This window comes from Vespa mandarinia, chromosome 8 (genome assembly GCF_050613455.1).
Source record: "Vespa mandarinia isolate Hongniang chromosome 8, ASM5061345v1, whole genome shotgun sequence".
Taxonomy (NCBI): Eukaryota; Metazoa; Arthropoda; class Insecta; order Hymenoptera; family Vespidae; genus Vespa; species Vespa mandarinia.
In genome coordinates, this window is record NC_140817.1 from 5,566,849 (window position 1) to 5,584,740 (window position 17,892).

The following is a 17,892-nucleotide window of genomic DNA, read 5'->3' on the forward strand; positions in this document are numbered from 1 at the left end:
TTGTACCGTAACGTTTTACAGTTAGGCGAGAGATTAGACGAATGGGCATAGGCTCTGAGCTATGTATGTTTCTTTCGATCTATCAGCTATACGTCTCTCCCTTTCGATCTTCCTAAGTAGATATTATTCACCCTCTTTCCATATATACATAGATACATAGGTATCCATCTATCTATTTATCTATTATCGATTTGATCCACCCATCCAAGGACGACTCGTTATCTTTAATATTTAATCTTTTCCTTACCTACTCTTCCTCATCTTAATAATCAATTATCAATTTTAACTAAGCTTTTATTTTTTTTTTCTTTTTTTTTTGTTTTTCTTCAACGAGAAATATACAATTTATCCCATCGACTCCGATCGATCGATCGATCGATCTAACTCGTTCGAGATGATTATTATGAATTATTATCTAAATAATACCCAAGTCGATAATAATTCTACGTCAATGAAGAATCGATCGGGTCGATTAAGAAATTATCAATGAAAGAATTAATGACGAGATAATTTTTTTTTATCTTATATAAGTATTATCTATGCTTTACTCGATATTTTCGATCGAAACGAATCTTATTCGATGACACTTATCGATCGATAAGACTTTCTAAGGTCGATCATAAATATCTGGTCGATGAATTCTCGCGTATGAGTTAATTTACAGTCGACTTTTAATTAGATCGTGTTCTTAATCGAACAAGAATCGATGAATTTTGATGTAACTACGAATAACTTATATGATCAATTTATAAAATTTTCAATATTAAATAAATAAATAAACGATGAAATATTTATTTAATTTATATATTCAAGAAAATTCATTTATACAACTATAATATATAATCGTTAATGTAACGTTGAATAACACAAGATTCGACATATAATTAATGTGCCAATCCGAAAAGTACACTAAATGATAGGTAACTTTCCATATGTAGATAACAAGCTATCTTGTAACATATGAACTTGCATAATGCATATACGAACGATGGACAAATCATTCGCGATAACGAGACGTCGAGAGAGTTAAAACCATTTCAGTGCTTCCAAGCTTGGCTATACCTACATATATTTTTTTATCCGCAAGGTCATCGATCATATTTCATACGTAGAAAACTGCAAGCTCGACCTGAGTCGGCTAATGGACAATATTTTTCAGGCTTTCCAATGATACATTCTTATGTATAGATACACGTATACATATATATATATATATATATATATATATATATATATAAGTTCGAAATATTTTTAAATGAGTTAGAAAATGTTTAGGCAAAATATTTCGAAAAAAAATTCAATGATGATAAATATGATGTTAATGATGATGATGATGATGATGATGATGATGATGATGATGATGATGATGATGATGATGATGATGATGATGATGATGATGATGATGATGATGATGATAATTTTTAAGACGAAGAGAAATATGAAATTAATGAAGTAAACGTTGAACAAGAAAATGAACTCACTTTGAGAGCCTCCTCGTGGGTCACCGCATGGAAGGGTGTGCCATTCACCTCTAAAATGGTGTCCCCTGGCCTGAGTCCAGCTCGCTCGGCCACTGAACCTTCTTCCACTCTCGAGATGTAGACACCCACCCCTGAGAACAATTCGCAGACTTTCCATCAGGCTAAAAAGTTGCCAAGCAACTGTTCCGCTAACCGTGCGTGCTTAAATTTTCTACCCATGTCGTATAATATTTATCTCCGATATCATTTTATCATTTATTTGAAAGAAACGACATTTTATCGATTCAACTTGTTCAATTCAATTTACTCTATATTTATTTATTTTTTTTTTATTTTTTTCTTTTTGTTATTTCGTTTATTTCGTTTATTTCTATTTTTTTCATTTTCTTTTTTTTCTTTTCTTTTTTTTTTTTTTTTGTTGTTCACTTGCATTTGGCATGAGTAGAAAGATTTCATGTGTATAAAACGTGAAAATAGAAATCGAAGAAAGATTTAATATGCAAATGCATGAACATTGTTGTTGATATCAAAATATATATATATATGTGTGTGTGTTTGTGTGTGTTTATGTGTGTATATATATATATGCGTGTATATGTGTGTAGATTTCAATACATACTACATACATATATTCATTGTAAATACACTTAAACACAGACATGCACCAGAGAAATGTAAGAACAATTATATTTATACGTACATACGATGAAAAAAAAAAAAAAAGAACAAAAGTGTCGATCTTTCATCGTGTTAGTGCAATAAGTGAATTAAATAAGTAATAATAAAATCTGAATTAGTAGTGAATCATTATTATACAAAGAATGATGCAAATGACATTCATTCGAAAGAAAATGAAAAAGTTATAATTATCTCGTAAAATGAAAACCTTTCAAAATAAGTCTTTGGTAAGAGTCGATTCGAGGAGAAGTAGAAAAAAGAAAAGAAAAGAAAAGAAAAGAGAAAAAAAAAAAAGAAAAAGAAATCTTCATTAAGGAACGCGATCCAAAGTCTTAAAGTTAAAAAGTTTCTCGAAAGAAAAATCAAGACGATGGCAAAGACTCTGACTCCCGGTGTCGTTAGTTTCTCTACGAAGAAAACTTCGTTTCGAGTAAGGAAACGTAGTCGTCTAATTCTCTACTCTACTCTACTCTAATCATCAAAGGATTGACTAACGCCATCAAATAATTTAATTTTTCTAATTCGTATCAATGAGCTAGGCGTACAACGAACGGGTTACTCATATATCGTAAATTAATCTAACGATATTAAAAAAGATGTATAATTTCAAAGGCTCGTAAAATTCCCAAATTTAAAATGTATGGACTAAAATTGAACGTGACTTTTCTTTTTGTTCCTTCTCTCCCTCCTCCCCACCACCCCACCATCCCACCTCCGATGTAATAAATTTGTCAAATAAGCGTTTATATTACACTTTAATCGATATTACGATTGAAATATTTTATTGTCGCTTTAAAAATTCAATCTTTAATTTTTATTTTTTTCATTAATTAATAATTATTCCTTATCACCCAATAATTACTTAATGAATGTTTATATATATATATATATATATATATATATATATATATATATATATAAACGAGCGTAGAATGTAAAATAATTCATGAATGTGCATCGTCGAATTAACGATGAACTATTTCTTAGACACGCGTAAAAATAAATTGTATCATTTTTTATTCATAAACATCGATGAACAACATCAATGGAAACATGATCATTGATTAATTGATTTGTACAAAAATGTAATTAATTAATTTGCAAATTGAAATGACAACGAAACGTTACAATTATAATTGTTAATTAAATTTAATTTATAAAACGTCTTTAAAAGTACATACGTGTTTCCCTTCAAATGATTTTCAATGAATGAATAAGAGTTTCTATGTGCGCGTGTACACTGACATATCACTATATATATATATATATATATCATTGACAATCTTTTAATCGCTAATTCCATTGTTTCTAATAACATTCATAATCATGATAATTAAAATAATCGTCATGCAATGAAATACGCAACAAACGTGCCGACTTTAGAAGCCGATGCTTCGATTACGTGTTTTGAAAAGATCTCTTTTTATTCGATGATTTGGCGAATTCACGTTACAAGATGACGACTAAAAAAGTAGAGAGAGAAAAATGTGACAATTTAATAATGCTATTCTGAGGCAATACGTAATAAATACGTAATAATCTGAATAAAATTTTGTTCAAATCGAAAGGGAGTAAAAGTTCGTGATAATAAGATCGACAGTAATAAAAATCGAGTAAGTAACGTAGTTTTCTTTCCGTAAGAAAGAAAAAAAGAAAAAAAAAAAAGAAAAAAACAAAGAAAAACAAAAGAAAGAAAGAAAGAAAAAAGAAGAAAAAATTCCACCCACATTGAATATAATTGGAAAATCGAATTTCCATTATACATAGTTCGTTTAAGTTCATCGAATGAACCATGAAAATTATTCCCCGAACGATTAGCCCCGACATAAATAAAATTTAATCTACGTGATCGTTTGAACGTATAGAAAGGGACAAAATCTTATAGAAAAATAAAAATAGTTCCTTTGAACGTGTATTAAAGCGATAAAGAGGAATGTTTTTGCATTTCTACAAATAGAAATAGAGAATAGTTTATCGAAAACGATGTAACGCGTATCATAATTTATTGACATTTACGATACGTGTTGTCATCGGGAACTCTGGGAACTCCATTACAACTCAATTTCGCTTCGATATTATCGTACGTTCGACGCACGTCCGTCCCATGGCTATTCGATTATCGATGCTTGACAATCTAAACTCGAACGCGTTTACAAAATCAAAAATAGACTGCGATAAGTAAGCAGTAAAAATATGCAAATACATACATACATATACATATATATACCTATATATATATACAAAAAAAAAAATACATATATATATATATATATACATAAATGTGAAAGTAAAATTAAGTCATCACAATTTTCGTCGTATTCGTCATCATTATTGACAGACAGACATATAAGATAGACGAGTAGAAAAAAAAAATGATAAGAAAAGTGATTTATGTTTAATGCTTTTTTTAACCCTCCTAAATTCCTTTTATTCTCTCCACCGATCAATCAATTTCATAGGATAAAACGAGTAAAGGTCGATCTTTCCAGGATAAACGAGTGCCATCAAGAAGAAAAAATAAAAGAAAAGGAAAATTTGTTTTACTTCGCGTTCCTCCCATCTTATATTTTCTCTAGCTTCTTCGTTCCTCTCGCTTCTTCAGTCGCCATCTAGTTTCAAGCCCGGCCGATCTGCGCATAACACCTTCATGCGACATCGATCGTTACTGACGCGAGTGTATATCGAATACTCGAAAACCACCGGGAAATTGAAACGACCTCGTATTCGAATACTTCAAACTACGCTGTGAATGAGTCTCTCGTTCTTTCTCTCTCTCTCTCTCTCTCTCTCTCTCTCTCTCTCTCTCTCTCTCTCTCTCTCTCTTTCTCTCCATCTGTCTGCCTATCTATCTATCTTTTTCTATCTCTTTTCTCTCTCTCTCTCTCTCTCTCTCTCTCTCTTTCACATGGATGGATTTTTCAACGACAATTAAACTGACAGAAACTCGAGCGAAAAATAAAAAATAGAAAAAAATCAACTTTCATCATCGTAAAAGAAAAATGTGATTTCGTTCGAATTTTTCGGTGGTTTGATAACGATACGTTTATGTTCTTATACTCTCTCTCCCTCTCTCTCTCTCTCTCTCTCTCTCTCTCTCTCTCTCTCTCTCTCTCTCTCTCTCTCTCTCTTACACACATTTTCGCTATACTTCCTCTCACATACAATCGATGAATTACCTGATTGCACATCTGGTACAGCGAAACAGAAAGCAAGAAAGAAAAACACGCAAGTTGATATTCCATGAAAATGATAGATTTTCCGTCTTGCTCGACTTCCATCCTCTCTTTTTTTTCTTTTTTTTTATTTTTTTTTTTTTTTTTACAACAGTCATTCCTTAGGATCCACGAGAAAATTTTGGACGAATTAGAGTAACTTTTGGAGATTCCGGTTGGCGCTATTGGACCGTGAGAAATGATGAAAATGATGAAAGAAAAAAAAAAAAAAAAGAAAAAAGAAAGAAACAAATAAAATAAAGGAGAGATTGGAAGCCTTTCCATTTGTATAAAAATTTAAAAGCCTTTCCCCCATTCGTCTTCGAACGTGTGCACGCGTGTGTACGTCGAATAAAAGCTTGAAAAGTTAAAAGGCAAACTCGAGTGCGATGACTTTTCTGCAAGCAACATCTATAAACTCAACGAATTCAAGAAAGCGTATCCGGTCCGTATTCAAACGTGGATCCTTCGAAAGTTTTTCGCTTTGATGACTCGCAAATCGTTGAGCTTTCTTGAGAGACCTTAGTAACATGGTTTTATCCTTATCGACGAATATTTTTTGTTTCTTTTTTTCCTTTCATTCCTTTCCTTCTGCCTTTCCTTCTTTTTTTCCTTTATCGTTTTCGTCACGTTCGATTGGTTTCTTTTTTATTTATTTTTTGCTTTTTTTTCTTTTTTTTTTTTTTTTTTTCCCCTTTTTTTCCTTCAAGACAAAGCATGAATATCATAGGCATCGCTAAACTCGACGACAATTCTCTCGAATAAATCGGGCGTTTAAAATAGAAATAGAAATTTTTCTATAAATAAAAAAAAAAAAAGAAAAAAAAAATAAAATAAAAAAGGATAACCACGATAAAATATATTCTAAATCGTTTTGTCCTTTATTCACGATTCTCTCGTAATACTGCATATCGATTTCATTTCATTTTTTTTTTTTTATCCTCTCTTTTATCTAATATTGTAATAGTACGGTATATAAAGTATAAATACAGTATAACTTGCGTGAAATATAATTTAAACAGAGTTTGTAATATTTCGTTTCCATTTTCAAAATTTAATCGAAGTATAATACAAGTGAATATTTATATCGTTTAAAACTCCGAAGAATTTCGTGAGTTATACACCATAGCATACAATATAACATAACTGCGAATTTTAACCATAGTTTCCATAGTTTCAGATGATCGTGGTGGTTGATCAAATAAATTGCAATTCGAATTGAAAATTTTTCGTAAGAATGATATAGATCGTGATTTTCAAAAAAAAGAAAAAAAAAGAAAAAAAAACAGTAAAGGAAAAGAATATTTCGCGACGTATTTACGTTATCGTTGAAAATTACGTGCGAAATCTAACATTGCACTTTTAATATTGCACAAATGTCTTCCTTCCAATTCATAATCTCTTTCGTTAGCCCGTCAGAAAATTTTCTCCTATCGAAATTAATACGAGTTATATATTATAAAAAAAAAAAAGAAAACAAAAAAACAAAAAAAAAAAGAAAGAAATCAACATTTTTTTTTTATATAAAAAAAACATTGATATATCGAATAATATCTTAAATCTTATAACGTTGAATAATTAAATATAAAAATAATGTCAGACATATTGATCGTACGATCATATTTTCTTATAAAATAGATAATGAACACGTTAGGACATATCCGTGGTACGTAGGAAAGCTCGGTAAAGCTTCGTCGAATGGTTCAGAAGCACGTCGTTAAAATCGTCAATGTGGAAAAGCACCGACTAATGACTTTCACGATAGGCAAAACCAATCGAAACGTGGACTAATTAATCGGCATCGTTGATTGCACGAGTTAAGTGACATGTACGAGGTAAACTTTCTATCATATAATCAAAACACCGAAAATGTGATCTTTCGATCGAATTGGAACAACTTTTCTTTCCTTTCTTTTTTCTTGTTTTTTTTTTTCTTTTTTTTTCTTTTTTTTCTTTTCCAACTTTTCTCTTTACCTATTTGAAGTATCTAAAAATGTTGTTCAACTCGTCGAAAAAAGTTCTCCGATTTAACAGCTCACCAAGACATATTTGTTTTCCTTCTTTTCTTTTCTTTTCTTTTTTTTCCTTTTCTTTTCTTTTCTTTTTCTTTTTTTTTTTTTGTTCTTCTTCTTTTTGCTCTTTTCTTTTTCTTTGAAGAGAGAAAAGATCCCGGGTATAAAAGTTTCTCCGTTTCTTGCAATCTTCAATGCCAATTGAAAGGTAAGAAAGAAGGAAGAAAAGAAAAAGAAAAAGAAAAGAAGGAAAAGGAAAAAAAGAAAGGAAAAACGGGAAATAAGAAGAGGAAAGAAGGAGAAGCAAATGATTCAGTGTTTCAATCGCACATCTTACTCGCCAAGTTCTTCTTACTCATTCGTTCTCTCGTTTTCTCTCCCTCTCTCCCTCTCTCTTTCTCTCTCTTTCTCTTTCACCCTCTCTTTCTCTCCTTCTCTCTCTCTCTCTCTCTCTCTCTCTCTCTTTTGCAAAAGTTGTTCGTCATCGGCCAAATAGAAACGCTTAATGATCGGAAAATGTTAACTTTTTTCAACCTTCTCCCACTTCTTCTTAGATTTCGACGACTCGCGCTCGTACTCTCTTTGCTCTCGACAAACTTAAAAAAAAAAAGAAAAAAAAAAATATCGTGAAATAGTAAAATATAAGAAGGGACGAGGCAAGAGATGAGAAAAACAAGAGAAGAGAAAATGAAAAGAAAATAGAAAAGGAAAGAACGAAAAGGAAAACGAAAATCCGACTGTTGATCCGTTCCTCGTAAAAGAGGTTAAAACTAAACGTACGCGAGTTCGAAATAAAGGAAGAAAATTAAAAAAGTATTTTCATAAATTGCTACTCGCTTTAACGTACAAAAGAAAAGCTTTTACGCTACGTCCGACGTTATCAACGAGAAGATAAAGAAAAGAGGGGAAAAAAAGAAAAAGAAGAAGAAGAAGAAGAAGAAAAGAAAATAAAAGAAAAAGAACTGAAAGTTATATGAGAACAAGAGAGTGGAGAATTCGAGAATGGAACGGAACGAAGTAATGATGTTAAAAAAAAAAAAAAAAAAAAAAAAAAAATCCGAAAAGAAACAGAGAAAAACAAGTTTGGAATGAAAAACAAAAATAAAAGATTTGTTTCTTTAAGTTCTATAAAAGAGATAATGAGAGACAAAGAGAGTGGAGAATAACGAAACAGAAACGGAGAGTGATAGAGTATTAGAGACTAGAGAATGAAAGGGGAGGATGGTCAATGGTAAAATGGATATAAGTAAGTGGATGAAGGAATAATAATGGTAGCGGTGTCAATGGCTGAGAATGACGGCAGACAACGAATAATAATAAGAATAAGAAGAACCTAAAGAGAAGAAGAGAGTAAACGTTTGCGGAAGTACCTCGTTCTCGAGGCACGAAGTACGGCGACGGGGGTAGCTTGAAGGTACTTCGGATCTCACCTGCGTCCTTGCCACCCTTCACGCAGATTCCAAATCCATGATGAGAGTCCGGTGGATCTCTCGTCATGGTTATTGTCCTTACGGTGAGCTCCTGAAGGCTCAAAGGCTGCGAACCTGGCGAAGTTGGCGGATTTGAGCCCACAACCTGTTGCCCTTGCTGTTGCTGTTGTTGTTGCTGTTGCTGCTGTTGCTGTTGCTGTTGTTGCTGCTGTTGCTGTTGTTGCTGTTGTTGCTGCTGTTGTTGTTGTTGTTGTTGAGATTGTTGTTGAGACTGTTGTTGACCCTGTTGAGAAGAACTCGTACTTCTCACGGCGGCCACGCTGGCTGGACTCGAGGCAGGTGTCCTTCGTTCACCTTGACGTCTTTCCGCCGGTACACCATTACCGAACAACCTGATATTTCGTTAAACGTAATTGCTCGGGATTAATTTGGAAATGGAAATATTTTGTTTCTCTTTTATGGTATTAATTTAACAGAAATAAAATCCTCCTCAAAAGCCATTGAAAAATATTTGTAAACGGGGTGAGATATCGAAATGGGAGTAAAATCGAAAATGGGAGGAAAAAAAAAAAGAAAAAAGAAATAAACAGAAATTTTTCACTTTATAAACTTGTGTGTGCATGCGTGTGACTTCAAAGGAAACGAGCTCTCTACTGCCAGAGCTACCACTTCAAATACATATCTACTACACCTATGTACGTGTATGCTCGTTACTATGAAATATTCCTTTGTGATTCCTAAAACGAGAATCGCATCGCTTAACCTCCTTTATACGATTCTACCACGTTATCTTCTCAGTTAAATCGAAATAAATCGTAACAGGTAATTATCTTATCATACTAGGAGATTAAGGTCGGCCTGATCTCCAGAAAAAAAAAAAAAAATATAGAAAAATGTCAACAAGAAATGATACGTCAAGAGAACATTACCTTTTACCAATATGCAATATGTTTCAAATACTCGAACAAGGACAATGCGAATTGATTCTTTTTTTTTTCTCTTCCCAATCTAGTCCCCCCAATCCCACCCACCCTCCGGTCCGCTCCCGCAATATAAATTCAAATTATCACTCTGTCCTATGGATATCGTTTGAAATGAAAAATTAGAAAAAAGAAAGAAAACAACGTTATAGAAATTATTTTAAATATAATCGTACCTGAGTACTTGTTCCGGTGAAATAGCACCAGTACCGGAAGTCGCATGAGTTCGATGCCTATAAGGTGTCGTATGAGAAGAGTGATGATGAGGAGCACTGGGTGGTCTTTCGACAATGGTATAACTGGTGCCAGGCGGGCTATAATATCCTCTGTGTTGACCGGCATGGTGCCTGCTATTTGGTTCAAGATCCTCAGCTTCGTAACAACCTCCGGTACCGCTTCTCAGAAAGTGAGAATTACTTCGTAGAAAATGAGAACCGCTACCACCACCCCACTGCAACTCCTGCAATTCCGAGCCGTAGTCCTCCGTACTGCTGGCCATTCCTTACACCACCTCCGAACGGTCAGACCTGGAAAATTAAACGAATCTAAATTGATTTACTAGTTTTAATAAGAAAAAAAAAAAAAAAAAAAAAAGAAAAGAAAGAAAGAAACCCCAAAGAAATCAAAAAAGGAAAAAAAATAAAGAAGAAGAAGAAAAAGAGTTTCAATGAAAATTTAACGAAACGACCGAATTCATTCATTTGAAATTTTATAAAAGATTTTCCTCCTCCCCCCTCCTTGGTTTTTGTTCCTTTTTTTTATTTTTATTTTTTTTTTTTTTTTAACCTCAAGATATCTTTTTTGTTGTTCATAATTTCATTATGTTGTAATAAAGATGTAGTAATGGTAGTCATTAACATTATGAAAATATAACGAGTAAAATGCTGTGCGGTAATTTTATAATAGCGAATATAATGATAATTCGTATGGGAAAAAAAAATTGTGAGGACAAAACTATGGGATGTTTTGTTTTTCATTTTCTTTTTTTCTCTTTCTTTTTTCTCTTCTTTACTTCTCCGAAAGAAAATTACCTACTTAAGATTTTTATCAAACATATACAGTAAGCTCGGTTTATATATGTATACACGCGATATATTTAAATATTAAACGCGCGCACAAAAAAAAAAAAAAAAAAAGAGAGAAATGTTCTCAGACGGAATGTTTTATGATATCAAAGGGGAACGGCATCGCAGTGATGATTATTTGACTTCGCGATAACCTTGGAGAGCTCTTCGAAAGTCACGTTTAAATTTTTATATAAAACTACCTCTCATTATTTTAAAGCAATTTTTTCTTAATTTTTTTCAAATACTTACAAGTAATTATACAGTTAGAAGTAAGGTGTATAAATTAAAAACAAATGTATACCAATAAATACGAATTATCAATTTATTTACTTACTTACGAATATTATTTAAATTTTATTATATCATATTTATTATGCTATCAAATAAAATATATTTTTGTTTTTCAGTTCCTTCTTTTTTCTTTTTCTTTTTTTTTTTTTTGTTTTTTTCTTCTCTTACACTCTTTTTCTTTCTACGCCACACACAAGTCGATTAATTTCACGAAACTAAAATCGTTTATCGATACGTTCCTTTCGCGAATATAAATCGATTATTTTATCACTATCCTATCCTTTCTAAAATCTTTAGTTACGTTTAAAGGAATTATCGACGAGAGCACCCTTAAAGTGATATTACAGGGATGGATGAAGGGGAGAGGAGGAAGACGCCTACGCGGCTCTCAATGTCGGTTATACGACCTAAATTTCAAAGATACCTTCACTATCGATCGAGATTCTCATAAATTAGTCAGGACCAAATATTCCTGAGGGATAAGGAGCGATAGGATTTCTATACAAATGATATGTCATTCTATGTAATAAATGTCTTATCGTTATAAAAGAAAAGATAAATTTTTCTTTTAAAGGCAACATTTAGAAGATCCTTTATATAATCATTGAACAAATATAAAAATCCAAATGTTACGTAAAGTTTTTACTTTCTTGGAAAAACGAAAGAGTTAATCGTGAAAGATAAAGTCCAAATTCGACGATTCTACAAAACGTAATATTTTTACTCATTTAAAAATATTATTTGGGAAACGAAATCTTCGTACGTCCTTTGAACAGATGAAAAACACTTGTATTAATGTTGGAAATAAAAATCTTCAAGTGATCGATAAAACTTCATAGACATTTTCATCGTTAACTATTTCTTTAGCTCATTCTAAATTATTCTCCGATCGTTCTAATTATTTTAAATCATAATCGTATTGTAGACATTTTAAAACTATAAAATTATCAATTATATATAAAATGAAACGATATAAATATCACTACTCTTATTTGATTTCTTTTTTTCTATCGAAAGATATCAATATAATTTATTTGTTTGATTATTGTTTTCTTTTTTCTTTTCTTTTGTTTTTTTTTTCTTTCCTTTATACGTTCATCGAAAAGAATTTATATCGCGATAGTTAAAAAATAACCTAAGTCGTCACGTTTAAAAAGTTTTAAACGATGGGTTGCATTAAAACGTGGCGAACATCCGTGCAAGCGAGTGGCCATTTTGTCAAGCCGGTCCCCGCCTGGATCGATAAGCTTTGCTTTTAAAAGATTTATGGAGTCAGCGACGCGACGGGAAACGATTATACGCTCGATCGCATCATAGGGCTGGTGGTAAGGTAGATAAAAGGGAAAGAAATACTCATGGAAACTCGATTCTCCATTTAAACGAAGACATAACGTATCTAACGTTATCATGCTTTTAAAAAGATTCCCATTAAATGGCGCAAAATAATTTTCAAGGGGCGAGGGAGAGGGGGGTTCTCTATCCTTTACGATACTATTAAACTTTCAAGTTATGAGTAAAATATTTTCATTTCAGAGACATCGATTACAGCTCTCTGATCCTATGCAGATCGAATGATCAAACTCCGTGGTTAATTTATAAGCAATACGTTAATTCATCTTTCTTTCTCTCTCTTTCTCTCTGTCTCTGCGTATATATATATATACATATATATATATATATATATATATATATATATATATATATATATATATATATCATATTCATTTAACAATAAAACTCCCTGTATTAATCAATATAATAACAAGATTATTATAACGTGTTCTTAATAAGATTTTTATTCAATTATTAAATAATAGATTTTGATCGATATTATCTAAAAAAAAATATATATATATGTTACAAAACCTTTCGTTCAATTTTCTCCTGAACTGTTTTCTTTCTCTATTTTTATTTATGTATTTATTTATTTATTTATTTATTTATTTATTTATTTATTTATTTATTTATTTATTTATTCATTTATTTTTTTCTTTTATTTTTTTTTTTTTTTTTTTTTTTTTCATAAAACCCCTATCATTGAAAGCATTCATTAAAAATACATGAATAACTACGATATTTTGATGAGTTACGATATTTATGCGCAAAATATACAAGTGTCGTATTTATTCGGCATTTAAATCGAAATGGTTTGTTACGTTATGTAACTGGTTATGATCCAAACAGAAATATGGAAATTTGTTAAAATCTTTCGAATCAAATCAATTTTGTTTTATTTAATTTCAAAAAAGATGAGGGCTCTTTTTTATATTTTTCTTTTCTTTTTCTTTTTTAAAATTATCAATCTAAATAGATAGATCTCGATCAGATTAATGATAAAATTTATTTATATAAATCAGAATAATCGATTATTATTTTTATATAATTTAAATATAATTTTATTCAAAAAAATATGTGCATTATTTTTAATCAATAATTTTTAATTATCCGTTAATGATTTATCCTTCCCCGGAGAACTATCTATCCATCTTTTATTTTTAAAAACTATACCAACGTATATTTTATAATCTTCAAGAGACTCATAGTTGGTTCTATCAAGTAGCCTGAATAAATAACAATGTCAGACAAATATAGAAGATAGATGAGAAAATCACAATCGAGTCCCTTTCAATTTTGCTGAGTTCGCAAAGAGGTATATCTTGTTGAATATTATCTTGATGAAGAACTATAATCTTAAGAGTCATTGATGAAGTTTATCCCGATGTATATATATGTATATATTTTTCAAATCCGATCGATTAAATTTACTTCTTTAAATCATGCGAAACCTGGATCGTAATAACTAGTCAATTAATATAAATTGATCTATGTAAATAAATCTCTGTATAATATATTACGTATGTAAGTATAAATTACGTATAAATTAATATCATAATTTTCTATTAAATTTTCAATAAAGGACATCAATAAAAACATGATGTCTTTTTTTACTTAGCTACAAAACGTTACATATCGATCAAACCCCATTGTATACGAAGTTAAAGGTCAATCTAATACTAGGGAACACAGGTCCCTTGATTTATGCGATACTTTTTATACCATATGTTAAGCGAATTAATGTTACGCTGTCAGAAAATATATTCTTCTATAACATAATCATTATTGAATTTACTTTCTTATCGATAAAACCTAAAGTCCGATGAAGACGAGAGCTCTCATTGACCTTTTCGCTAATAAAAACAGAAAAATTTGATTACTTCGTATTAACGATACCGAGAAAGACAACGAATAAAAATTTATTTTGATTCTAATAGAATTTCATAAATTTTCTCGTTTATATTTATTTTTTGTTTATTTGTTTGTTCGTTTATTTTTATGAATCTACGTTAAAAAAAAATATTTTTTGCAACTATCATTGGCCTTCCTCCACGTAATACATATTCTTTCTCTTTCTTCTTTTTTTTTTCTCCTTGTGCTAGTAGATCTCGCACATACTAGTTTTATTCTCGTAAAACGAGAAAAAAAGGTCAAAGAAAGATAAAAAGGAACCCAAAAAAAAAAAAAGAAGCTGCACGGAACAAACAAAACGGACGGATCAAGAGACGCAGTGGATATTTTTGGAGTGGAGGGATGATGGATGGGCATATTGACGTATAAATATCCAGTATAGGAAAAAAAAAGAAGAAGAAAAGAAGAAAAGAAGAAAAGAAGAAAATTCACGAAGATAAAATCGAAGTTTACTACGATCCAAATAATAACGAAATAAGGGAATCACTTCTATAAAGAGAAAGAAGAAGAAGAAGAAAAAGAAGAAGAAGAAAAAAAAATGCAAAAGGGTGGTAAGAGAGCAATCAAGCGTGTTTCCCTTTCCTTGATTCTCGAGGTAGTCTGACCTGACCTTGACACTGACGAGATGAGAGAACGAGGAAGGTAGCTTGTTTGCCGGCGGGGGTTGGTCGTGTTGGAAGTTGCCCCTGGACGCTCCTAGGGGTTGCTGGAGGAGAACGTAGAAAGAAAGATAGAGATAGATAGAGATAGAAAGAGAAAGAGAAAGAGAGAGAGAGAGAGAGAGAGAGAGAGTGAGAATGTAGGAGGAAAAGGCACGATACTACATAGTGTCGGTGTGAAGGTGCCTTCGGAGGAAGCAGAGATGTGCCGCGTGTATTCCGTTGTGCGAGAGTGGGCCGATCAATACTGCAGAACTCCTCTGAAGCTGGAAGCTTCTCATTCAGGAATGAATCCCTCTCGTCCTCTTAAATCTCTCGGACATAAGATATAACTAACAACAGAACATTCGCCTGTCATCTTACGACAATTAAACGAACGAACGAACGAACGAACGAACGAACGTACGAACGAATTCAATGAACAAACATACGAAGAGAACGAAGAAGCTTTCTGATCATCGAAATATCAAAGATTTATTGAATCTTAATAAAAGAAAAGATTTGATTTAATTTAATATTTAAAGAAGAAAAAGAACAAAAATTTATTTCGATCTAATGAATGATAATGATGATCGATATAATCGACAACGAGGAATGGACGATCTATTAATTCGATTAATAATAGATCATTTTTTTTAATTATTTTAACAAAATAAAACGTTTTATCGTCGCTTATTATCAACGAAATATTTTTATATTAAATTTTAAGTATTTGATTGTATAGTAATTGTAATATATATATATATATATATATATATTTTTTCAAAATGATCAATATAAGATATAGGATTCTTTTTTTTTTCCTTAATTTTTTTTTCTTTATCTTTTTTTTTCTTTTTTTTTTTTTTTTTGATGTAAACGCTACTGGATAATAAGTAACCTTGTTAAGATTCAATTAGAAAGTACTATAATTCTGCTTATAAACCGAAACAAATTCGTCTATTCCGTCGTCGTCGTCGTCTATTCCGTCGTCGTCGACGTCGTCGTCGTTATTATCGCACTTTAATTGTGAAAACATGATCCTGATATATAATTCGAATAAATAAGAACGGATACAAATTAGCAGCTAGATCTTTAGCCGTAGATCATTAATGTAATACAATCCTTCCTGGCTGTATAACTTTAGCTAGTTCACTTTAAACATCTATGTCGTTTAATGGACGAGGATCTCGATCAATGATCAACGATTAAAGCAACGAAATGCTTAAAAGAGTACTACGATGGCAAAGTTGCTTATACTACTAACAGCAAGAGATGGCTCTTAAAATATTTATCCCCTGAGTGCTACTCTTCCATAAGTGTCCTAACACCGTCTACTTTTACAAGATAAAATGCTTACTTTATTTTCTTTTTTTATTTCTCCTTCTATCTTTCTCTCTCTCTCTCTCTCTCTCTCTCTCTTTTTCTTTTTCTCTTTCTTTTTCGAATCTAATCGTAAGAAAGAAATCACGTGAAAACGAAGAAATAAATAATATCCTTTTTACTTTTTTTCTTTTTTTTTTTTACACGTTCATATGAAACCATTATTTCGAGATAATATTATATATTTCAGTCACATAATTAAAAAGTTTTCATCATCGATTTTATCATAGAAAAAAAATCTTAAATAAAATTTAAGTCCATACGAGACAGGTAGTCTACATGTATACACGTAAATATATATATATATATATATGTGTGTGTGTGTATGTGTACGTAGGTACCTACAAACATATGTAGGTACCACATGGACGCTCGCCAAAGTTCAGAGTCAAGGTAAAGTCGCGTGCGATCGAGCTTGAAATTATTATCCCTGAGATAAGCGTGCAAAGGCCAACGTAACGTACTTTTTTCCGATCCTTTTCTTTTTATTCTTCCTTCCCTTCTTCCTTCACTTCTTTTTCTATCTCAAACCGATTAAATTGACACGTCCATCGATAATGATGGAAACTTCGTAAGAATTACGACGATTATAAAAGAACGTCTGATTCGCAATAAATGATTTTTTAAGTATTACTTTTGAGATGTCAATTTTTACGTACGTACATTATAATCAAAGAAAAAAGAAAAGAGGAGAAAGGATAAAAAATAAATTCCTTTTTTTTTTTTTACCATACGTATCAATTTATAATAGATGTCATGTATATACTCGGAATAATCATGTCCGCGTTATGCATTACTGTTTACTATTACTGTATTCCATTATGACATTGATTATAAGACAAAAGTTATGAAAATAAATTATCTCTTTCTCTCTCTCTCTCTTTCTCTCTCTCTCTCTCACTCTCTCTCTCTCATTCTCTCTCTCTTTCTCTCTCTCTATATTTTTCTTTACTTCCTTATACAGTATTGTGACGTAAAGAACGTTCGCGAGAGCGTAGGCGTAAACCGTGCAATTTTCACCTCGTTCCATGATATTCCATTGATCGAATTACCTCTCCGGTTAGGCTACCGACACCTTAACGCCCACGTTGACGTCAGAAGCCTTCTATTTTCCCCTCGCTAGGCGGGATGAATGAATATCGAGGTTACTACTCGATATAGATCTTAATAAATTTCAACATAATCCACATTGCCGGTAATTCGATCATTCTATATCGCAATAAATCAGAAATATCTACGATGAAATGCGCAACATAACTTTCTAACGAATTATAAATGATTTAATATTTATTTATTCAGTACCTGCTTATTAAACGTGCCATCAATTATATTCCACGTAATATACGCGAGAAAATGAAACCATTGTTTTCTCTTCCTAATTCTCTCTCTCTCTCTCTCTTTCTCTATATATATATATATATATATATATATATATATATATATATATATATATCATTTTACGTATCTCTAACTT

General features: G+C 31.4%; 1 protein-coding gene across 14 annotated transcripts in view; it reads right to left on the reverse strand.

Moving 5' to 3' along the window:
* dysc (whirlin protein dyschronic) overlaps window positions 1-17,892 on the reverse strand; it is an 83,934-nt gene that overhangs the window by 49,727 nt on the left and 16,315 nt on the right. For 7 of the 14 annotated variants that reach the window (XM_085658484.1, XM_085658486.1, XM_085658485.1 and 4 more), the window contains exons 2-4: window positions 9,970-10,320; window positions 8,754-9,205; window positions 1,482-1,630 (exon numbers count right to left, since the gene is read on the reverse strand). In XM_085658484.1, coding sequence (XP_085514610.1) covers window positions 1,482-1,630; window positions 8,754-9,205; window positions 9,970-10,292 — 924 coding nt within the window. In that variant the 5' untranslated portion in view covers window positions 10,293-10,320. Of the gene's footprint in view, window positions 1-1,481; window positions 1,631-5,335; window positions 5,348-8,753; window positions 9,206-9,969; window positions 10,321-15,007; window positions 15,104-17,892 lie in introns of all 14 variants that reach the window. The other 7 variants (XM_085658488.1, XM_085658487.1, XM_085658489.1 and 4 more) reach the window with 5 other exon arrangements.